At 46.5% G+C, this 19,540-nt stretch overlaps 1 protein-coding gene across 1 annotated transcript in view; it reads right to left on the reverse strand.

Annotated features, from left to right (window-relative positions):
* The window catches only part of ADAMTS2 (ADAM metallopeptidase with thrombospondin type 1 motif 2), a 1,744,160-nt gene extending 1,728,704 nt beyond the window's left edge, over positions 1-15,456 (reverse strand). The window contains exons 1-2 of the mRNA XM_078653324.1: positions 15,210-15,456; positions 5,470-5,819 (exon numbers count right to left, since the gene is read on the reverse strand). Of these exons, the coding sequence (XP_078509450.1) occupies positions 5,470-5,819; positions 15,210-15,297 (438 nt within the window). The 5' untranslated portion in view covers positions 15,298-15,456. The remainder of the gene's footprint in view (positions 1-5,469; positions 5,820-15,209) is intronic.
* Positions 15,457-19,540: the final 4,084 nt, after the last annotated feature.

Genomic DNA, 19,540 nt, shown 5'->3' on the forward strand with positions numbered 1-19,540 from the left:
TTCTGTGCCTGTGGGTGAACTGTGAATGATGAAGCACAGGCAGATAATGAGCAGGCCCTCGGAATACACCTGCCAAACGCCCTCCGCTACAGAGGGTATGATTTTAGGAATCTCATGCCACAAAGGAAACACTGGCAGATGTGGTGTTTCTGTCACACCCATTATCAATCACTCGCAATGGAGATGTCAAGGCTAGCGGCACAAATCCAGCCATAATATAATATTTCACACCATAAATTGAATTCGTTTGGACTGCATCTGAACGTAAGGAGGTTTGAGCACTATAAAACCGCACTCCGGCGTCTATTACCATGAAAAATAACAACCCAAAAATAACACATTTTGATTCATTTTCCTTAACTCCCCCGTTTCTTTCTCAAAGTATTTTCACGTGTCTTTGTTCTGTAAGCTTTTGGAAATAGTGCGGACGTTGGGTTCTGATGTGCCGCTCTGCTGGAGCCCCGTAGTTTCATGTACCACAAACATCTGTTGACATCCATGACTTGGATGTGTCAATTTATTTGCAAGATTGATGAGTGGCAGAGAGAACAGCAACATTAGCATCTCCACCACACAAGAGCGGGAAGGCCAAGTATCAGAAGGACATATCAATCTCACAATATGCTTTCGTGAGTGTAAAGGTCATCTGGTTCACTGCTTCTATCATAGTGGATAGAAACCTAAAGTGCAAAAATACTCTGCATAAGAGGCAAAGGTAGTACACCGAGACTGAATTTCCTTGATCGGATGAACAACACAGGGTCTTGACTCCTAACCCAGCAAGGCTAAGCAAGATATAAGTAATAAACAACACAAATGCCAGTACTGGACTTGACTTTCAAAAAAAATTTTTGTTAACACCTATATGAATAAAACATAACGGTCTGTTTGCTATAACGTCACTCGTTTCTTTTTTTATTTGTTTCACTAGTCAATTTCTTTTGACTCTTTCACTCCTCAGAACCACTTTTTTTGTGCATATACAAAATATACAATAAAATACAATCAATTACAATCACATACACTCACTATACATATTAACAACTCATCCACTCCAAACTGTGGCTAGTCCATTCATCCGACAATCAAACAAACACATGCATATAACATAAAACCATGAGGTATGGCCCTTTGCCAACAAAAACAGTTGAACGTACAATTTATGTACCCTAATAATTATCTCAGTGTGACTATGTTACATAGAAATATACAGTTAGAACCTAATTTCTTAGTTTCCTAACACAGTCCTTCTAATACTTATTATTGACACAGGGCCAGGTAAGGTCGACGCGTTTCGAACCCCCTGGTTGCAGGGTTCTCCTCCGGACCATAAAACTCTTATTTCTAGTGGAATTGGTGTCCCTTGGGAGGTCATGTGGTGTGGTCACAATGTTCTTATTGACGATGTATAGAGTGGAAGCACTTAATTGCGCGTTGGGGGGGGCTCGTAGTGCCCGGTATCCTACACGGTGCATCCACACTGGGTGGGATGATTGCTGCCGACGGTTGCTTGCTGAGCGATTATTTCTGTCCGATATGTTCTCCGTGAAACAGTCTGAAAGTTTGCCGTGCACAGCCAGCTTCTACATGTACATATCCCCGTTTGTACAAAGTAAAACACGATTGTCCCTTCTCGTTGCACAATAAAACTATTAGGGTCCCTTCTGAAGCCCACATGATTAACACAAGGTATTAGATATTAGAGCTGCTGTGTTTGAAACTCAGGTGTACAACTACTATGTGTAATATTTTACTTAAATCATGGTTTCCAGTCTCTGATTCCAATGTATTCATGGATGTGCAAAACTGCCGCACAGCCGGCTTCTACGTGTAATACGTAGAAGCCGGTTGTGCACGGCAAACTTTTAGACTGTTTCATGGAGAACATATCGGACAGAAATAATCGCTCAGCAAGCAACCGTCGGCAGCAATCATCCCACCCGGTGTGGATGCACCGCGAAGGAGACCGGGCACTACGAGCCCCCCCCAACGCGTAATTAAGTGCTTCCACTCTACACATCGTCAATAAGAACATTGTGACCACACCACATGACCTCCCAAGGGACACCAATTCCACTAGAAATAAGAGTTTTATGGTCCTGAGGAGAACCCCGCAACCAGGGGGTTCGAAACGCGTCGACCTTACCTGGCCCTGTGTCAATAATAAGGATTAGAAGGACTGTGTTAGGAAACTAAGAAATTAGGTTCTAACTGTATATTTCTATGTAACATAGTCACACTGAGATAATTATTAGGGTACATAAATTGTACGTTCAACTGTTTTTGTTGGCAAAGGGCCATACCTCATGGTTTTATGTTATATGCATGTGTTTGTTTGATTGTAGGATGAATGGACTAGCCAAAGTTTGGAGTGGATGAGTTGTAAATATGTATAGTGAGTGTATGTCATTGTAATTGATTGTATTTTATTGTATATTTTGTATAGGACCCGGACCCCCCAGCAGTGTCCCCGCCTCCCCCTGACTAGCATGCAAACCCACATAAGAATCACCAAAGAGATTTTTGTGGGTATAAAACGGCCATGTTTAATTTCAGACATTCCATAAACATGACAGGCAAATAACATGCATAAGTGATAATTACAATTCACACTTTAATAATAACATTTTGATTGTTCTGTTCCTCATGCCCCCCAGCACCAAGGGGGCCCTCTGGCTCGCATCTCGCAACTGAGCATCCTACGCCAGGTGCCGTGCACCTGCCCCTTAGAGTGGTGGGCCCCAACCTCTGATCCTTGTCCGCCATTACCAGGGCCCACCCTCTCGACCACCAGGCTGCCCAGGGACCCAGGAGGCTCGAAATCTGTCGCCCTAGCCTCCCCAGCCGGTGGTCACTTCTTCCCAGCGGAGAGCTTACCGTCTCCCCCCTCAGTGCCGGCCTATGGAGTGCGCAAGGCGAACTCCTGTCCATTGTGTTAGTCACTGTTCACTGATCGCAGGTCTCATTACCGCTAAACGCCCCCTACAAACCACTGAACTAAGGGACGGGTGGGTGGGAGTTGAAAATGAGGCAGAAACCAGTCCTCCAGGTCAGGAGCGTTGGCGCGAAGGTCCAGGTGAACGAAGGGGCAACAGGAACAGAGACCGGGCCACGGGGATTAGCCCCCTAAATAGGCCAAAGGTCTCCGCCTCTCACCCCTCCGGAAGCGCCTAGCCCCCCCTGACCCGGAAGTGAAGCGGGCGTCCGGTCGCCCATTGGGCGAGCCGGCCGCCCAATCCCGAGAGACCGGAGGCGGGCCTGGGGAGCCGGGTCCTAAGGGCGCGCCTCATGAATGACGCGCTTGGCATATGCACAAAAAAAGTGGTTCTGAGGAGTAAAAGAGTCAAAAGAAATTGACTAGTGAAACAAATAAATAAATAAACGAGTGACGTTATAGCAAACAGACCGTTATGTTTTATTCATATAGGTGTTAACAAAAAAAAATTTGAAAGTCAAGTCCAGTACTGGCATTTGTGTTGTTTATTACTGACTTTCCTTAATGGCACCAGATCTCTGAACAATATTCCAGCTTCGGGAGAATCTAAACAGACCGATTTCCCACCACTGTTGTTGAAAATGCTTAGCAAATTCAAATTGTGGTATTTTAAAAAAAACTGAAGCATGCAACAAGCTTTGGAATACAGGAGATAAGGCTCAAGCACATCAAGCAGAAGGGCCTGGTGTGATCCAACAGTAGCATGGTCTTACCGGTACCATTAACAGAACTGCAGATCCACCCTGCCAATCAGAACAGCTGACAAAGGCTTGTGCCAACACGGACAAATATTATTCTGCATGGAATAACCACTCTGTGAGAGCTTACTACACAGCCATTGGTCCAGATAAATGTAAATCTTATCAGACGGCTCTCTCACACATAATATCCAGGAATAAGCTGAAACCTAGTACATGAAACAGTGGTCTTTCCAAGACAGACACAACATCACCCTGAACACGGAATCCCGGAAGGTTTTGTGCATGTGTTTCTGCATTTAAAGGTGCAAACCTAGCTTGTAAGCAATGGAGCACTGTGCAAGATAAGAATCAGGCATACTAGCGGACCTTGGATCTCTATCACTTCCTATCCAAGAACCGACCATCGGCCCACACGGAGAAGTTATGCCAGAAGAACTTTAAACAATAAGATAACTTTGGTAGATCCCTCAGTATTTCAGACCCCTGATTAGCTAAAGCTCTCAGTGTATCCTTGGCAGCACAACTGATCAGACACCATCTAACTCACCAAAAAGACACAGCACCCCAATGTATAAGTGTAATGGTTGTAATAAGTTCTGAGGGGCGAACTGAAGACACGGTTGCTTCTATTCAAAATTCCTTAAATAAGCAGTAATCAGACTTAAAGACGAGTTTCTAAGTGGAGTGATATAGCACTGCTGCGGGCTATATAACTGTTCCCCTATACACCACAATAAAGCACATTCTCGCTATTCAAATGGATTCCCACTTATCCCCAGGCTCACTGCACAATGACCTCTCATGATTCATAGTTTCTTAGCACAGCCTGATAGCTAATTGGAGTGTGTTTTAAATAGCACAGGAAAATGGCATACCTCATCTTTGACCATGGTTTGCCCTGTAATCCTCTCCTTTACTGTAACCCTGATAGCATTTATCCAACAGATACACCTGTGATGTACAACATTTATTTACCAAACACCTTTCCCCCAGTGTGCAAATATGAATACACTACCTCAGAGCTAATGGCAAATTGCCCTTGTATGTAGGTTTGTGGTATGTCTTTTGTGTGCAAATATAATCGCCAAAAGGCAGCGGAGTGCGGCACGGGTCAGAGACTGGCCTTCAGTTTTATGGACTCCTCCCCTGGGTGAAACAAGAGGTCTTTGCAATTGTGCGAATTGTACAAACACATCTCTCCTTCGACACTTTACTCGCATTTACTGTAGCGTTCTTTGTGAAATAGTCACGATTTCTTGCTCTGACAATCTTTGTAATTGCGTCCATACACCACATATTTAATTGGTGGATGGGGATGTCCAGCGTCCTATACAAAAAGAATTCAAAGGACTTGCCACGTCTAAGGGCACCCTGCCTGAGCTCCACGTGGGAGCAGAAAACAGGTCCCATAGACAACACCTCTGAAATGAGAAAACATCCTGTTCCCTAAACTGAGATAAACTGAGATCTATTCAATTTAAGAGGCAGTTAATGCTGCAAACACTGCAATTGTGAATCTCAGAATGTCGGAAATTACAGAATACGTGTAAACTGCTAATTACTCCAACCAAACATGATTAACACTGTGAACAAGGAGTCCCCGGAAGAGAATGCGCGGTGCACGAGATACTCTGTTTAATTGGAATTCACAGGTACGTGCATTACTACAGCACGCTGCATGTGCTTGCAATGATGGGGTTTCACATCTTTTAATGACTTTGCAGAGAGAGAAGCTGGCTGAGTAATTAAAAAGTGTAACAGAAAAGGCCTTACCAGCCCGTCACAGTTACTGATGGCAACGGAGGCGTTGGGGAGGTCGGTGATGTCCCCCACATACAAGCAGCCCCCGTGGATGGGCTCAGAGCGGCTGGCGTTGGCGTCCCCCTGCCACTCCAACCTGGCCCCCGGGGCCACCACTCGCGAGTTCGGTCTCAGTCTGAGGTGGAGCTCCCTTCCGAACACAGTGACGTTATAAAACAGCTCCTGATTGGGTGACTGGTGCGGGTCATCGTCAGCATCCCTTCTGAACCGACCTCCAGCGGATGTGGGGCCGCCCCGGCCCTGCGCGTCCGTCATCCTCGGTGTCACCAGCTGGAACTCGTCCACCTTACCCAGGAGGGACTCTGCAAAGAGAGAACAACCAGTGAGGACCACCTCGGCCACCATGACAGCCGGGCAGGGGCCCGGCCCCTGCATATCTGACAATACATGAATGCATTCCAAACGTTTGCACCCCCCATGCATTTCTCATTAGAAAGCCAGTGCCGACAGGGCTCTGGGATGTCATTAGAGGCCTCGGGAAGGCCTAGCTGAACCCACTGCATCTGCGGCTGACATGATGGATTGGAAAGTCACTGAATCCATTACTGCGCACGGCTTCAAAATGTAAAACCAGCAGCTCTGCAGTCAATGCGCGACGGAGAGGGGAAGAGGGTGCGTGTTGACAACAGGCCCGAGACACTTAACAACCAGAAGCGACGCCCGGCCGCAGATTACATTCTTCTCTTTAATTTAGCGCCCAGAGGCGGGGGTTTGGCTCATGGGCTGTACTTAAACGAGGCTTTTACACAGGACAGCACTGAGAGCAGTGCCTCCCAGGGCTCGTCTCAGAAAGCATTGTAACTTCTGGAGCCGAGCCCAGGATACACGCAACAATTCCTTCAATTACAGAATTATTGCACGTTTTCTACTAACAACCGGTATTAATTAGTGGAGCCGACCCACATAATTAATTATCGGTTGTTTGTTTCCGTCCTTACATCATTTGACATGTTGGTAGGTGCATTCACTTTTGTCAAAATAGGAATAGTTGTATTGAAATACTCATAAATGTTTTACTAACTGCGGATTAAATATACACACATATCATTTGAGATAATCTTGTAAAAAAAAAGTGCAATAATTAGTTGAAGACAAACTATGATTTATGACGTTGATAAGGGAACTCGACCTTTCTCTATAAATGGCTGAAGGTAGTCAACAGATGCTAGTTTGTGGCGCAATTCTTATATTGATAACACAAAATGTAAATTGAGACATCACAAAATGTTTTATTTCGCATTATTTTATTCACATTTTGCTTGTTATCCTATTAGTTCTACTTTATCAGTCTTATAAAGCTATATTTCTGCGAAACACGTGCTGGCAGTGAAGACTTTATCAGTAGGATGTGGAGACTATACACCTGTAACACAAAGGGTCAAGCACTTTTGATAATTCTAATTTGGTTAGATAATATGTATTCAAATATTCGATAATAAATTGTGTTGTTGCAGAAAAAACAGAGTGTATGTCTTTCACCTAGCAAACTGCAGTTTTAGCTTGTTTTGTATATATAATTTCCCTAAAGGGTAATTAGGATGTCTTAGCGGGGGTAAGCACTGGGCACCATAACGGGTTTATCAGTTTCAGATTGTTTGCTAAGTATTTATTAAAGGAGGGAGTTTTTTACCGTGAACTGAGAAACATTCCTATCCCCACCCTGATGATAAAGCTATTAAGAGACCTAAGAGGCAAGTCCAGGGCCATGTGTACCCTATGTGTGGCCTACAGTCTTATTATAAAAAGAACAATATACCCTATTAAACACAAGAGGTTTTTGTACAGGGCACTTCCTGAACTCACATTTTGGAAAGTGGTCTTGTATGTGATAACAAACAAGGAGGCTCCCTAAAATAAAGTTTTGGCCAAGGATCACAAAGTTTGGTCAAACAGAGAAGCAAGGATTGATCGCAGATTTCCCATTTTCACACTCTGGGACTCAGCAGCTAGTTGGGTATCTTTTTCTGGCATCAAAGCTAAATGGAGAAGTGTGGCTCAATGATGGAGAAGTGTGGCTCAATGGTTAGAGCGGCAGACCCTGATGCAGAGGTCTAGCCCGGGACTAGGGTTCAATTCCCCGCCTCGGCGGGTCTTGGGCTCAAAAATTCCACGGACCTGATAATTCTCGCCTTGGTGCCTATTCCAATCATGGAGTCCCACTTTGCAACTCTGGGCAATAGCTTGCTTAATCTCCACAACGGCCCCCACAACGCTAAGGATGCCTGGCCTCCACCTTGGGGGTGCCCAGGAGTGGACACCTCACAGGGTTCCACAGCGGTATTCGTACAAGCGCCTTGAGACCCTTGCGGGTGAGTAGTGCGCTATACAAGTATCAATTTAATTCATTAGGTAAACTTTGCACTAGGACATAAGAGGGCTTCACAACAAACAGAGTATGTGACACATTTTTTTTGTATTTGTTTTGGTTTTTTGTGTTTTTTTTTTATTTTAACCTGGTTCCCCATGTTACATTGTTGCCAACTGTGGCAGTAGGCCATATTGCCTCCAGTGAAAGCTCGTCTCATTTGTTCTTGAGTTTCCAAGAAGACCTCATGTTGAGCCAAATCCAAACATCTGGCTCGAGCCTGGCTGCCGCATTCAGTGTCTCATCCACTTAGTTCCACACTACCATACACTATGCGAGAGGGTGTGGATCTCACAGCCAGGTGATACACTGGTAAAATGGCCAGATTTACCGCTGACATGGTGAGAGAATGAAACATTTCTGTAATCTAGCTCTGATGAAATGTTACTGTTACTGATTGGCAGTTATAAACTCCACCTTCTCATCCCAATCCAATCCAAGAGGCAGGTATTTACATACAAATTAGGACTCCCAGGTTCATAGTATTTTTTATTTTATTCTAACAGGACCCATATATATTTTTTGCTAATTGTATCTATGTTTATCATTATTTCTTTTATGTGCGACTGAAGCTGTAACTCATGTTTCCCCATTTATTCACCCAATAAATGTAACCTTATATGTGGATGCCTGGCGGGTTTTAGTGCTTTACATAGAGATTGTCACATGTGACACCTTCAAACACTCACAATGAAACATTAGCAGTGCAGTACAAGCACATGCACGCATGCAACTTTTTAACATTCATTTGAAAATTGGATCATTTTATTTTTACTTCACTGCATGTTAATCTGAAAACGAAAGGCCTGGGAGTTGAGGCTGACAGCAATGACAATCAGAAGGCAGTTTTTCTGTTTTTAATATGATTAAAAAGAAATATATACTCGGAAATCGATGGGTTTCGCTTTGTATTTATCCGTAAAATTATTGAAAACACAGATAGGAAAGCCTTAATCACAAAAAACTAAATATAAAGTAGTAGAAAGGCAGGCGGTGAGGGGCAGAAGATATGATAGAGCTGGGTGAGCGATTGAAAGTTTGAGCCAGGCTTGAGACTGATTCCAGGCTCTGAGCCAGCTCGAGGTCCTCTTGGACCCTTCAGCCCAGAGCAAATCAAGCTTACATGGGGTTTGTGTCGACCACATCCCTGCTAACTTGAAGAACAATGTCAGCATGTGAGGAGGGGCGGGCCTTAAAAGGGGCAGGCCTCCAGCTGAGAAGTACCTAGGAGGTAATTTTGAACCCCACCTGCCCCCAAGACCCCTCCACCAAAAAAAAAAAGAAATAACTTGCTGAGGCTGGTGCCGATGTCCTGGGGTGTTTTCACAACCATAATGGATGTCATCCTTTTAAAGCTGTAGAAAAAGAGCTGGAATACCGCTATTTACAATGGTTTTTAGCTTGTTTTCCCAGCCATTGTGTGATATCGGCTCTTCACCGGGAGACCATGAGATGGGAGCCGATATCATGGGTCACACGTGGCCACCCTGTGAGTTGGCAGGTATGCTACCACATATATTCTACACTCATGTGACAAGAAATATAGGAAGATCAGTAGCCTTTTAAGTAATACTAGCAATATATTGAGATACTGTTTTAGTTGCTGAACTGTACAATGGGAAATTAGAACACTTGGGATGAATCCAGGCTTCCCTGCTTCACAAAATTGTGTGATCCTTGACAAATATTTACTATTATCAAGCTTCCTCCTAAAAACAAAAAATGTGATATACAAGAACACCTCCAAATATACGTTTAGGGTTATGCAGTATGGAAATTTATTGTATTTGATTTAATAGATTATTATGTTCTTTTTAAGAACCCAGGCCTCATGTTAAGGTGTACACATGATAAGTGACTTGCCCCTTAGTTCACCAATGGCACTGCTGTCAAGACAGGGGTAGGGGGCAGGAATGTTTAAAAACTATCACCTTAAATAAGTGTCTCTCAATGCAGTGATTTAATCAGATGTACTAAGGTGCAAAGCCTCTGCATGTTAAAGAAATACACTTTTTTGAAATTTGAAGAAAATTCATCGTAATTTTACATGAGGTTTGTTGTATGATTTACACTGCAAATATTTGTAGGGGTCAGCTCTAGAGCCCTGCCGGACCCTTGGCACGACCATCCCTGTTAATTTATTGGCTCGCCCACCGCCACTATGTGAGTAAGAGAGAGCTGAAGAAGTAAACAAGCATTAGAAATGCAATCGGGCTCGGATTTATTTGAGTTTGAGCTAATGGCATTGTAAATGCCAATGTCTTTTTGCCATTTGTTATGGAGTGTCTGCATGTGGTGTGTAGTGGAAGTATGTTTGTTGAATTGTAATTTTACCAATGGTGGCATGCTGTGCTTTATATGAATATGTTTAAAAGTAAAGTGTACCATACTGCGATTGCTTGGTGGAAAAGTGCACTGCCGGCTGGAGGTGTGTGTGCCTGGTGGAAGGGTGCACTGACGGCTGGTGGGTGTGTGCTTGGTAAAAGCGTGCACAGATGGATGATGGTTGTTGGTGTTTGTGCATGGTGAAAGCATTAATTGACGGCTGGGGGTGTGTTGTTGTGTGTGTTGTTTTCTGTGTGCTGGTGAGTGTGTGGTGGTGAGTCTGTGGGGGTGAGCCTGGGGAGTGAGTGTGGTGGTGAGTGTGTTGTGTTGAGTGGTGACAAGTGTGTGGTGTTGAGAGACTGAGGTGTGTGGTTTGTGTGTGCGTTATGTGTGTGGTGTATGTGTGTGTGGTGTTTTCTGCACACTCACACACTGCCCCGTAACATTCACACACTGCTCACCCGCACACTCCCAATGTCACCCTGCATAGTCACACACTGTTTACCCTGCACACTCATTCTGCACACTCACACAATGTGCACCCTGACAGGATCTCGAAACTCCTCCCGTTGTACATGCACCCACAATGCCGCCATTGTTTGCTACTGTGTGTGGGTCCATTCAGAGTGTACACTTTTTAACACCAGGAAAAGTCCCCTCTAAATATACACGGTGCGGCTGGAAAGGCGCTCCTGACCCGTGCAAATCTCTGCACATCACACCCCCACAGCCACAGAAACCCGACAAAGGGCTGCCGGCCCGAGCGGCTGATTAAGTCTGCTTACAAGCGGCATACCTCCTGGCAAAAAGAGTTGCATGGCAGCGAAGTCAAGCGGGCAGTCAGACTGTGTAGGGCACGTGTTTGTGTGTGTCTGACCGTTTGTGTGGGTGGTTGTCGGGTTTGCGTGTGGATGCATGTTTGTTTGGCTCCGTGTGTTTATGTTTATCGGCCCCCTTGTGTTAAGGGCTTGTGTGTCTGTCAGCGTGTTTGTGTGTGCCTACATTTCTGCGTCTGTGAGTTTCGGCATGTGTGGGCATCTGTGTGCGTGGGGGTGGATGTGTTTGCCTGAGTTGTTACAGTGTCGATGTTTGCGTATTTGTGGACACCTGTGTGGGCCAGTGTGTGGCTGTGTTTTTGTATGTTTCTGTTTGTGTGCGCATGTGTGGGTCTCCCTGTGTATGTGTGTGTGTGTGTGGGGGGGGAGGGGTGCATGCGTCCCTGATTCTGAATGTGTGCGGTATGGGTACTGTGTGTGATGGAAAGATCTGGGGTGTTTATAAAGAAGGTGTGCACGTGTCTGCTAGCCACACTTCATCCACATGTAACTATTTGCGTGCTATGAAGTCTCTGCCTCCGCTAGAGTCGTCTCAGCCCGATTCTAAGCCGCCGGTCCTTAAACGCCGAGACGCTGGAGCTGGCTGCACGTATGCAACGAAAACAACTCCAGCAGCAGCGGCTAAAACAAACTAAAAGTGTAACTCTGAGCTGAGCTGGAGTGAGGGCTGAGCGCTGGGAGAGGCGTCGGCGTAGCGCGCACAGACACACGGCACTGCCAGCTGACAGAGCTGGAAAGAGACATCACGCTAAGATCAACACTGTCAGCCCCACTGGTGGCCAAAAAGGGCATGGGCGGCGCGGGACACCAACGGGTTAAACCAAACAGCGGGGAGGGGTGTCCTGCGCTGAGTGCAGGGGCGCCTGCGAGCTCCCAGCAGGGGCAGAGCGGTGCCCTCTGCCACCCCGGGGTCCGCCGCGCGCACGCAGACACCGGGGTCGCCGGCTCCGGGAGGCAGTTTCCAAATGATCTCATCTCTCCTTTCTTCCCCTACACTATTAATGCTCAGATGGGCAGAATGAAGTGAAAGTACGTGCAAGTCATGTGTAAACTGCCTCAGCCAGGGGGCTTTTATCCCGGCGTGTATATTCCAGTGGTGCCCATTTATCTACCCCCGTACACACGGCACCCCCCTGCAGCTCCTTAGCTCTAACGAGCCTCGTTAAGATCACAATAATATTCCACCCTCTAATTGCTCGTCCCATTCAAAACAAGAACGGGGTTCGTGTCTCGGCAACGACGCTCAACATCCGTGATTCTGGACAAATCACTTAATCTCACCGTGCCTAACAAAACAAGGAAGCTGCGCGCTGAGCGCTGCAGAATTGTGAACGCGCCCGGCCATCTGGATTCACTAACGGAGGCACCCTGACAGCTCCTAATTATAATTTATGTACTTCTTTGCGCGAGCACGCACGAAATATGCCCAAAATGGCGGAACAAAACTACATTTACCCTATCACTTCAAGCCTATTAAAACGAAAACACAAGGAAGACGAATCACTGGCCAGATGACAGAAAACCCTAAGGAATGTGTGGAATTCCTCTCACCAAGGCCCTAGGAGATACTTCTTTTTTTTCTCCTTTAACATTAGTTCTCGAAACTCCTCCCAGTTTCACTGGGGAGGAGTCCGAGCCCTAAAAAGTGAGCGAAAGCCAGAGAGAGACCTGGAAAGGGAGACTTGTGAGGGGTTGAACCGAGAGTGGATGGGAATGTGGGCGAATATACGCTAGAAAGTCCGGCGGAGAGTGAGACACATACAGAAAAGAGATAGGGCGACAGGAAGGGAAGGGCCCCACAGATAAGGAGAGAAAAGAAAGACATGGAGATTGAAAGGGAGCAGCGACAGCCCGCGAGAAAGGGGACAGAGGCAGTGTGAAGCAGAGTGTGAAAGGATGAATAAATGAGTGGGTGGGTGTGTGGATGGATGGGCAGAGGCCGTGATTCCCTGGGTGCTTCCCCTCCACTTCCACAGTCTCTGTGCTTCCGGAGGCTCCGGCAGACGAGAGCGTCTGGAGATTGAACGCTGCGTCCCCAGAACGCGGCCTCTGCACATTATCCACGGGGTTAAACCAAAGCCTCTCTCAGCCTCCCCATCTCTACAAAATATGATTAAAACCAGCTCCTCTCCGCTGCGCGCCGTGCGCCCCGGCTCTCCTCTGCAGGCTGGAGTTGGAATGTGTCAGCGGCGCCCCTCCCGAGCCCCCCAACTCCAGCACATACATCAGGAGGAGGGCGGGATGCGCCGGGTTCAGAGCGCTGCGGAGGAGATCAAACAGCAACAGGTGGCGGAGCGGCCCCTGGACCTGCCGTGGGACAGGCAGCGCCTGGACTCCAGGGTCCGCCCGTCCCTCCGCTGAACCCGTCACCCCGAGAGCGCCGCGGGGGGCGGCAGAGAGTGAACTCGGACCGCCGGGGGCCACATGCGAGCTGTGAGGATGCGCATGGCGCACACCTGGAGCCCCTCCACATCTGTCCTGCACACTGCGGGGGTGGGGCTCATCTTCACGCCGGGGTGAAGCCGAGGAGCGTGCAGCCGGCAGGGAGGGCGGGCGGGCACGCTGCAAGTTCAAGGGGGGTGAGCAGAAGGACCGCACGAGAGCAGCTGGGTGTAGGAGATGGGACACGCACTGTAACAGGAACAGATGAGAGAGTGGAAACCGTGTAAGGGGGATGCCAAACAGTACAACGCCAGTGGCGATCAGTGTGAAGGGAGGCGTGCACCCTGTTCAGTTGATATGTAGTAAAATACAGCCATAATTCGAGGTCAATGGGACCTGGTGCCACTGTACCTGCTACACTGTTGATGGATACATCTCCGAGGTGTGCAGAGAACACCATGAAGGATTTGCAGCGTGATGTGGCAGGGCATGGGGTGCCCCAGGAGCGGACTGCGCGAGAGCGGAAGGACAGACGGACAGGACACCATCAGGGGCAGACAGAGTGAAATGAAGGGATGAGGCACCATCAATAGTGGAGAGTGTGGGCGAGGGGCTGGCAAACAGGGCAGCAGCAAGAGCAGGTAGTGTGAAGGGCGGGGACAGTATGAGACGGACGTCCATGAGCCCATCAGGGACAGACACTGAGGTTCTGCCCAAACCCCGACAGTGTGAAGTCAGTGGTGGTAACAGGGGGGCAAGAAAAGAGGACATCAGCAGGAATAGGCTGTGTGAAGGGGGAGGGGGGGGGCTGAAGAGCCATCTCATAGTGAGAAGGGAGGGGAGCGCACCATCGGGGACATGAATTGCGCGGAGAAAAAAGTGACAGGGATGAACCACCAGGAGTAGGCTACTAAAACAGTATGTTCTGTGACTGCGATACCACGAATAGCAGGTTATTAATAAGCAAAGGACTGAGATGTCACAAGGCTAGTGTCTGAGAAGGTGTGTGACTGAGGTACCACTTGCAGCATAGATTCAAACGAGAAGGTATGTTATTGATGGGCCACTGACAGCAGGCAGTGGGCGAGGTGGGAGCAGGCAGGGTGAAGAGGAAGGTCTTGGGAAGAGATACCTTGAAGAGCAGGCGGTGTGAGAGGCAGTTCCAGGTAAGAACGAAAACAGGAGGTATGAGATGGAAGGGCAGGGGCAGATATCACGAACAGCAGGCTCTGGTAAAAATGGTGAAAGAATTGACAGAAAATATCAAGAACAGGTACTGAGAGGGAAACATCTGGGAGCCACATATCATTAATAAAATGAAATATGAAGACGGGGGTTTGAGATTGGGGTGCGATCGCGGCTAGGTAGCGTTAGAGAACCACGATCTAAAGAATGCTCCACCTGAGACTGAGAAACTAACAGGCGCAGGTAGTAATGGCATGTTACTGGCATAGGTAAAGCGCCCAATCCGCCGCTGGTATGGCATCGCGACGCTGTCAGGGGTACTGGCGAGTTTCCAGTCGGTCCCGAGCCTTCCACTGCAGACAGACGTCTGGATCAACTTGTGAAGATGCGCTTTTAGTAGTGTGAATAGAAAAGCAGCCGAACTTCCAAAACCGCCTGGCTGCAAACCGTCCCTCTGCTACTTGTGAACACTTCAGCAGTTGCTGTCAGAATGAGGTACTATGAGGATAGAGTGTGGCGAGGTACAGGTCTGGGTATCATAGCCATCAGCGGCAGGCTGTGCGAAGAGGACAGTGCCCTGACGGGCAGACGTCACTCACCTCTGTCGCTGGAGATGAAGAGGGCATGCTGCATGTGCAATATGAGCGCCCAGCACAGGATGCCGGGCGCCCCTGCCGCGGGAGCCATGGCCGTGCCGGGCTGTGGCGCCAGGAGCCGGCAGGGGCTGCACTTTGGGATGCAGTCCTGAAGTTCTACTGCTGCCCACGCGCCGCCGAGCGAGCCGCCTGCAGAAAGCACCACGACTACTGCTCCGCGAGACAACTCCGGCTGCACAGCCCGGCCAGCGCGCGCGACCCTGTAATCTGCGCGGCCATTGGCGCTCGCGGCGCGCGCCCGTCCCGCAGGAGAAAGGCGGCCAGCCATTGGCCGGCGCCGCGCTGCCCCGCCTGCCGCGGTCTCCGCTCTCCTGTCACTTCCAGCTGATGTGTCTAGAGCTGGGACCCGGCGAGGCCCGGGACAGTCATTTACTCTCTCGCAGCAGCTAATTAAGGCAAAGTTTTCGAGACAGTTCGTGGCTTTTCTTCAAGGTTACAGCCGACTGGTTCTTATTGTCTTAACTGCGGTGTCTGGAGAGGCCCTAAAACTTTAAACCGTTTACTAAAATATATGTTTTTTTTCCTAACTCGTGTGCCGAAGTGCTTGCGTGCTGACAGATGTTTCTAGTTAGGACCGTCATGTCTGTTCTCAAGTTAAACCGAACTTATAATTAGATATCTATGTGCGCAGCCAAAAACGTTTAATGCACTCGTCGAAGTAAGTCGTGCAACCTGGAAAAGCATAAGTCGAACCACTTCAAACTCTAGGAGCTATTAAAGCAGAGCCACCACGACTTCAAGTTCTAGGAGATAAACAGTTTTAGCACTCTGGGACCTGTAACCATCCTCACCCATCAACATTAAACTCTAGAAGTTAAATAGTGACCTTTGTATCGTCTTCAAACTCTGGGCGCTATACAAGACCTCCTTTACCGCGTTCAAAGTCTAGGATCTATACAACCAGCCCCTCTCCAAACTTTAAACTGCAGGAGCTAAGCATTGCAAACGCATCTCTCCCCTTCCATATGAGTAATACTATTACGCACCTCCCTCCCCGACATAAAACTCTAGGAGTTAAGCAAGGCCTCTTTTCCCGTATTCAAAATCTAGGAGCTATACAAGCACCAATCTCCAAACTAATTCCACGAGCTACACAAGCGCCCCGATCCCGACTTCAAACCACAGAGCTGTACAACTATCCCTCTCCCGACTTTAAACTCCAAGAACTATAAAAGCACCCAGCTCCGAAATGTACACTGTAGGGGCAATGTGTAAGCACCCCTCATCCAAATATCTTAAGCAGTAGCCTATCAAGTGTGTCATGGGCACTAGTACAAGGAATAAAACGATCCCTTGACTGCTGCTTGAATGATAAAATACAACAATAAGTAGGGTTCAGTGGGATCCTCGGGGCCGCGGTGCCACTGCACATGCTTCACCAATGGAAGCTACGCCCCTGATATGGAAGTGTTTCATCGGAAACATTGCCTCTTGCAAACAAAAACAAAGCACAGTGCTCAATGGGCGTATGAACACCTTAGATCACTCTCAGCAAATGCAAACAGAATCTATCCACAAAGTGCAGAGGAAAATGCACATCTGTAGAGCGCGCATGCTTGCAATATTTTCACCACCTGTGCCTGCAAGCCTCTTTTCTGGTTAGGTTCACAATGTATTTCATCCTCCCGTACTCCATGAATACTCGGGGAGACAGACCTTCCTTTATAGTGAAAACCTGTCTAACTAAGCTGCCAAGGGCCCGCCCTGGTCAGCAGCGTTCAAAGCGGTGCACGAGCCCTGCATCCCACCACCGCGCTCTCAACTGAGGCAGCTGGAGTTTGGAGCAGTCTGGATTGAGTAAAGTTTCAATGCCGCCAGTAACACTTGTTTTAGTGGAGCCGGAACACCCCATGAAACCAAGAATGGGTATTGTGTGACCCCTCGTCTGCCCTTTCCTCCAGGCAAACTCAAAACAGCGCATTCCTTTCCATCTTCCCGCACGCTCTCTTTAAGGGGAGATTTCGATGCCACCTCTGAATGGGTCTTTCTTGTTTTCAAAGTAATGCGGAGACCAGAGTGCACCCAGACCTTCGAGCAGTGCTCATGATTGTCCTTTGAAACATTGAAATCTACCTCTCTGCTGTGTCAGCTCTTTCTGTCCACGAACACTGGGGCACGCAGCGCCCTCGTTTACTGGCGTGTTATAGTGGAGGTGGGGCGGGGCTGGTGCAACTTCATAGTGCTCCATTTACTGACCTCGGGAGAATGAACGATAAAGTCAGCCTTGCCGGGATTCATAGCTTGACGTGCACACCACAGCAGATGTCAGCGACGAGCATTTCTCACCGACTCATTTTGTCCTGTCGTGAAGCTTTCAGGCACTCACGCTCTGCCATTTCTCAGGTTGGCGCAGACTAAGGCCCCAGGTGACTCCTGACGACGTCCCTGAGTAGGCCTTCAGGTGGGCCAGCTTCTGAATATCTCCACTTCTTTAGTTTCAAAGAGAGTGCAATACTTTGAAAATCACCTACATATGAAGTGCAAAACTGATATAAGCCCCATGTGACAATGGCTACAACTAACAATATTGTTAGTACTATGAATATCAATATGAATATTCATCATTAGAATAAAATCAGCAGTGTTGCTGATTTTACAATCAGGGAGTATAAAAATGCATTCATTTGTACGTAAAAAATAACATTATTTAAACATTGTTGAACAATTGTGTTTTCTTCCAATGACAAGAGCATGATGATACATTGCTAATTTTAGAATGATTTTGGAGATAACATTATATTTCAATTCTTTTGTCACTCCTTATTATAGCAACGCTTCTTTGTGCATTAATAAAAACTTCATAAAACTATAAATACTATATTACTTCTTAAAATCCTAAATGAAAGTGCCATAGATATAACACCATTATACCTTTTCTTTCCAAAAGTACCAACCTTCCTTGAATTAACATTCTATTTCAATATTTAAAATTTGAGTGGTTCATACGGGTCAAAATAAAACAAAGCTTCTTTATAAACAATAATAAAATCTTCCATAAAACTACTAACACTACATTATTATTATTATTTTTTTTAATCTACGAATTAAAGTGCCATGGTTAAAGTGCTATAGTTGAAGTGCCATTATACAATTCCCTTAGAAAGTGCCTTTCTTGCATCAAACAACATTATATATTATTATTTAAAAGTATAAAATGTTTCTCACAGATCAACCTGCACGAAGATAATCAAATAGTTAATAATTAGGATTATTACTAATTACTACAGTCAAATAGAACCATGTAAAATTTCCTCCCCTGAGCCATACGTTCATCTTCAAGATCAAGTTATGGAGTTACAATTGACAACCAGCATGTTTAGGTATAGCAGCATCATTCAACAGTTGGAATATCAAGAACCAGATTATTAGTTGTTACAGACTACCCCTCATATCAGATGAAGTACTCAGAAGTTATCTTTTTTTCTGCAATGAGAATAAACTTTACAAACTTTGTAATAAAGCAAGCAGATTTCCCAGAAAGACAAGTTATAATTGCTTGGTGACATGTTCTCACCCTATATCCGTCAAGGATGGACTTTAATAGGGCTTTCGTCTCTTGTAGCAATCAAGGACAAATTGATACAATATGCAATAATGATTCATTATAAAAAAACGCATAATCTACAACTGTTTGAAGGCCAGTTTTGTACCCATGAGGGAATTCCATCCTTTGTGGGATATCACCCAAATCGTAACAACAAGAATTTATCTCTTCTAAACGGTCTAAAATAGGAAATAGGATAAGGTTGTGGCTCCAATTTGATAAATGAATTAATAACTGACCAAGGATGCCTTTTTTTCACAAACTCCTCCTTCTCCAATATAATGAATAGGAAGTTGGCTGATTGATTTAATGTCTGTCTGAACACTGCTTTATTTCTAGCTACATGTTCAAAGGGCTGAGACTTAAAATTATTTAGGCTCTCCATTAGATAAGATCTCCAACCACTTGCGTATTCATGCCTCATTATTTACTTTATTAAGCCTATAGCAGAGAATACAGCTTGTTACCTTAGGGATACCATGCAGGTGATCAAGTTGGTGGATGAGAGAATATTTGACCCCGCACGGGAATTGTTGGTAACAATGGATATCACCTCATTGTATACCAACATCCCGCAACATGCTGCCTTGGAGGTCATAAGTACAGTTTTGGAAGATAGAATCAGACCACATAGAGTCCCCACTAAGTTTATAATTGATCTTTTAGAAATTGCCATGAAACGCAATTTTTTCATCTTTGATGGGGATTACTTCATTCAGACAAATGGCGT

The sequence above is a fragment of the Lissotriton helveticus genome, chromosome 7 (genome assembly GCF_964261635.1).
Source record: "Lissotriton helveticus chromosome 7, aLisHel1.1, whole genome shotgun sequence".
In the NCBI taxonomy this organism is placed as follows: domain Eukaryota; kingdom Metazoa; phylum Chordata; class Amphibia; order Caudata; family Salamandridae; genus Lissotriton; species Lissotriton helveticus.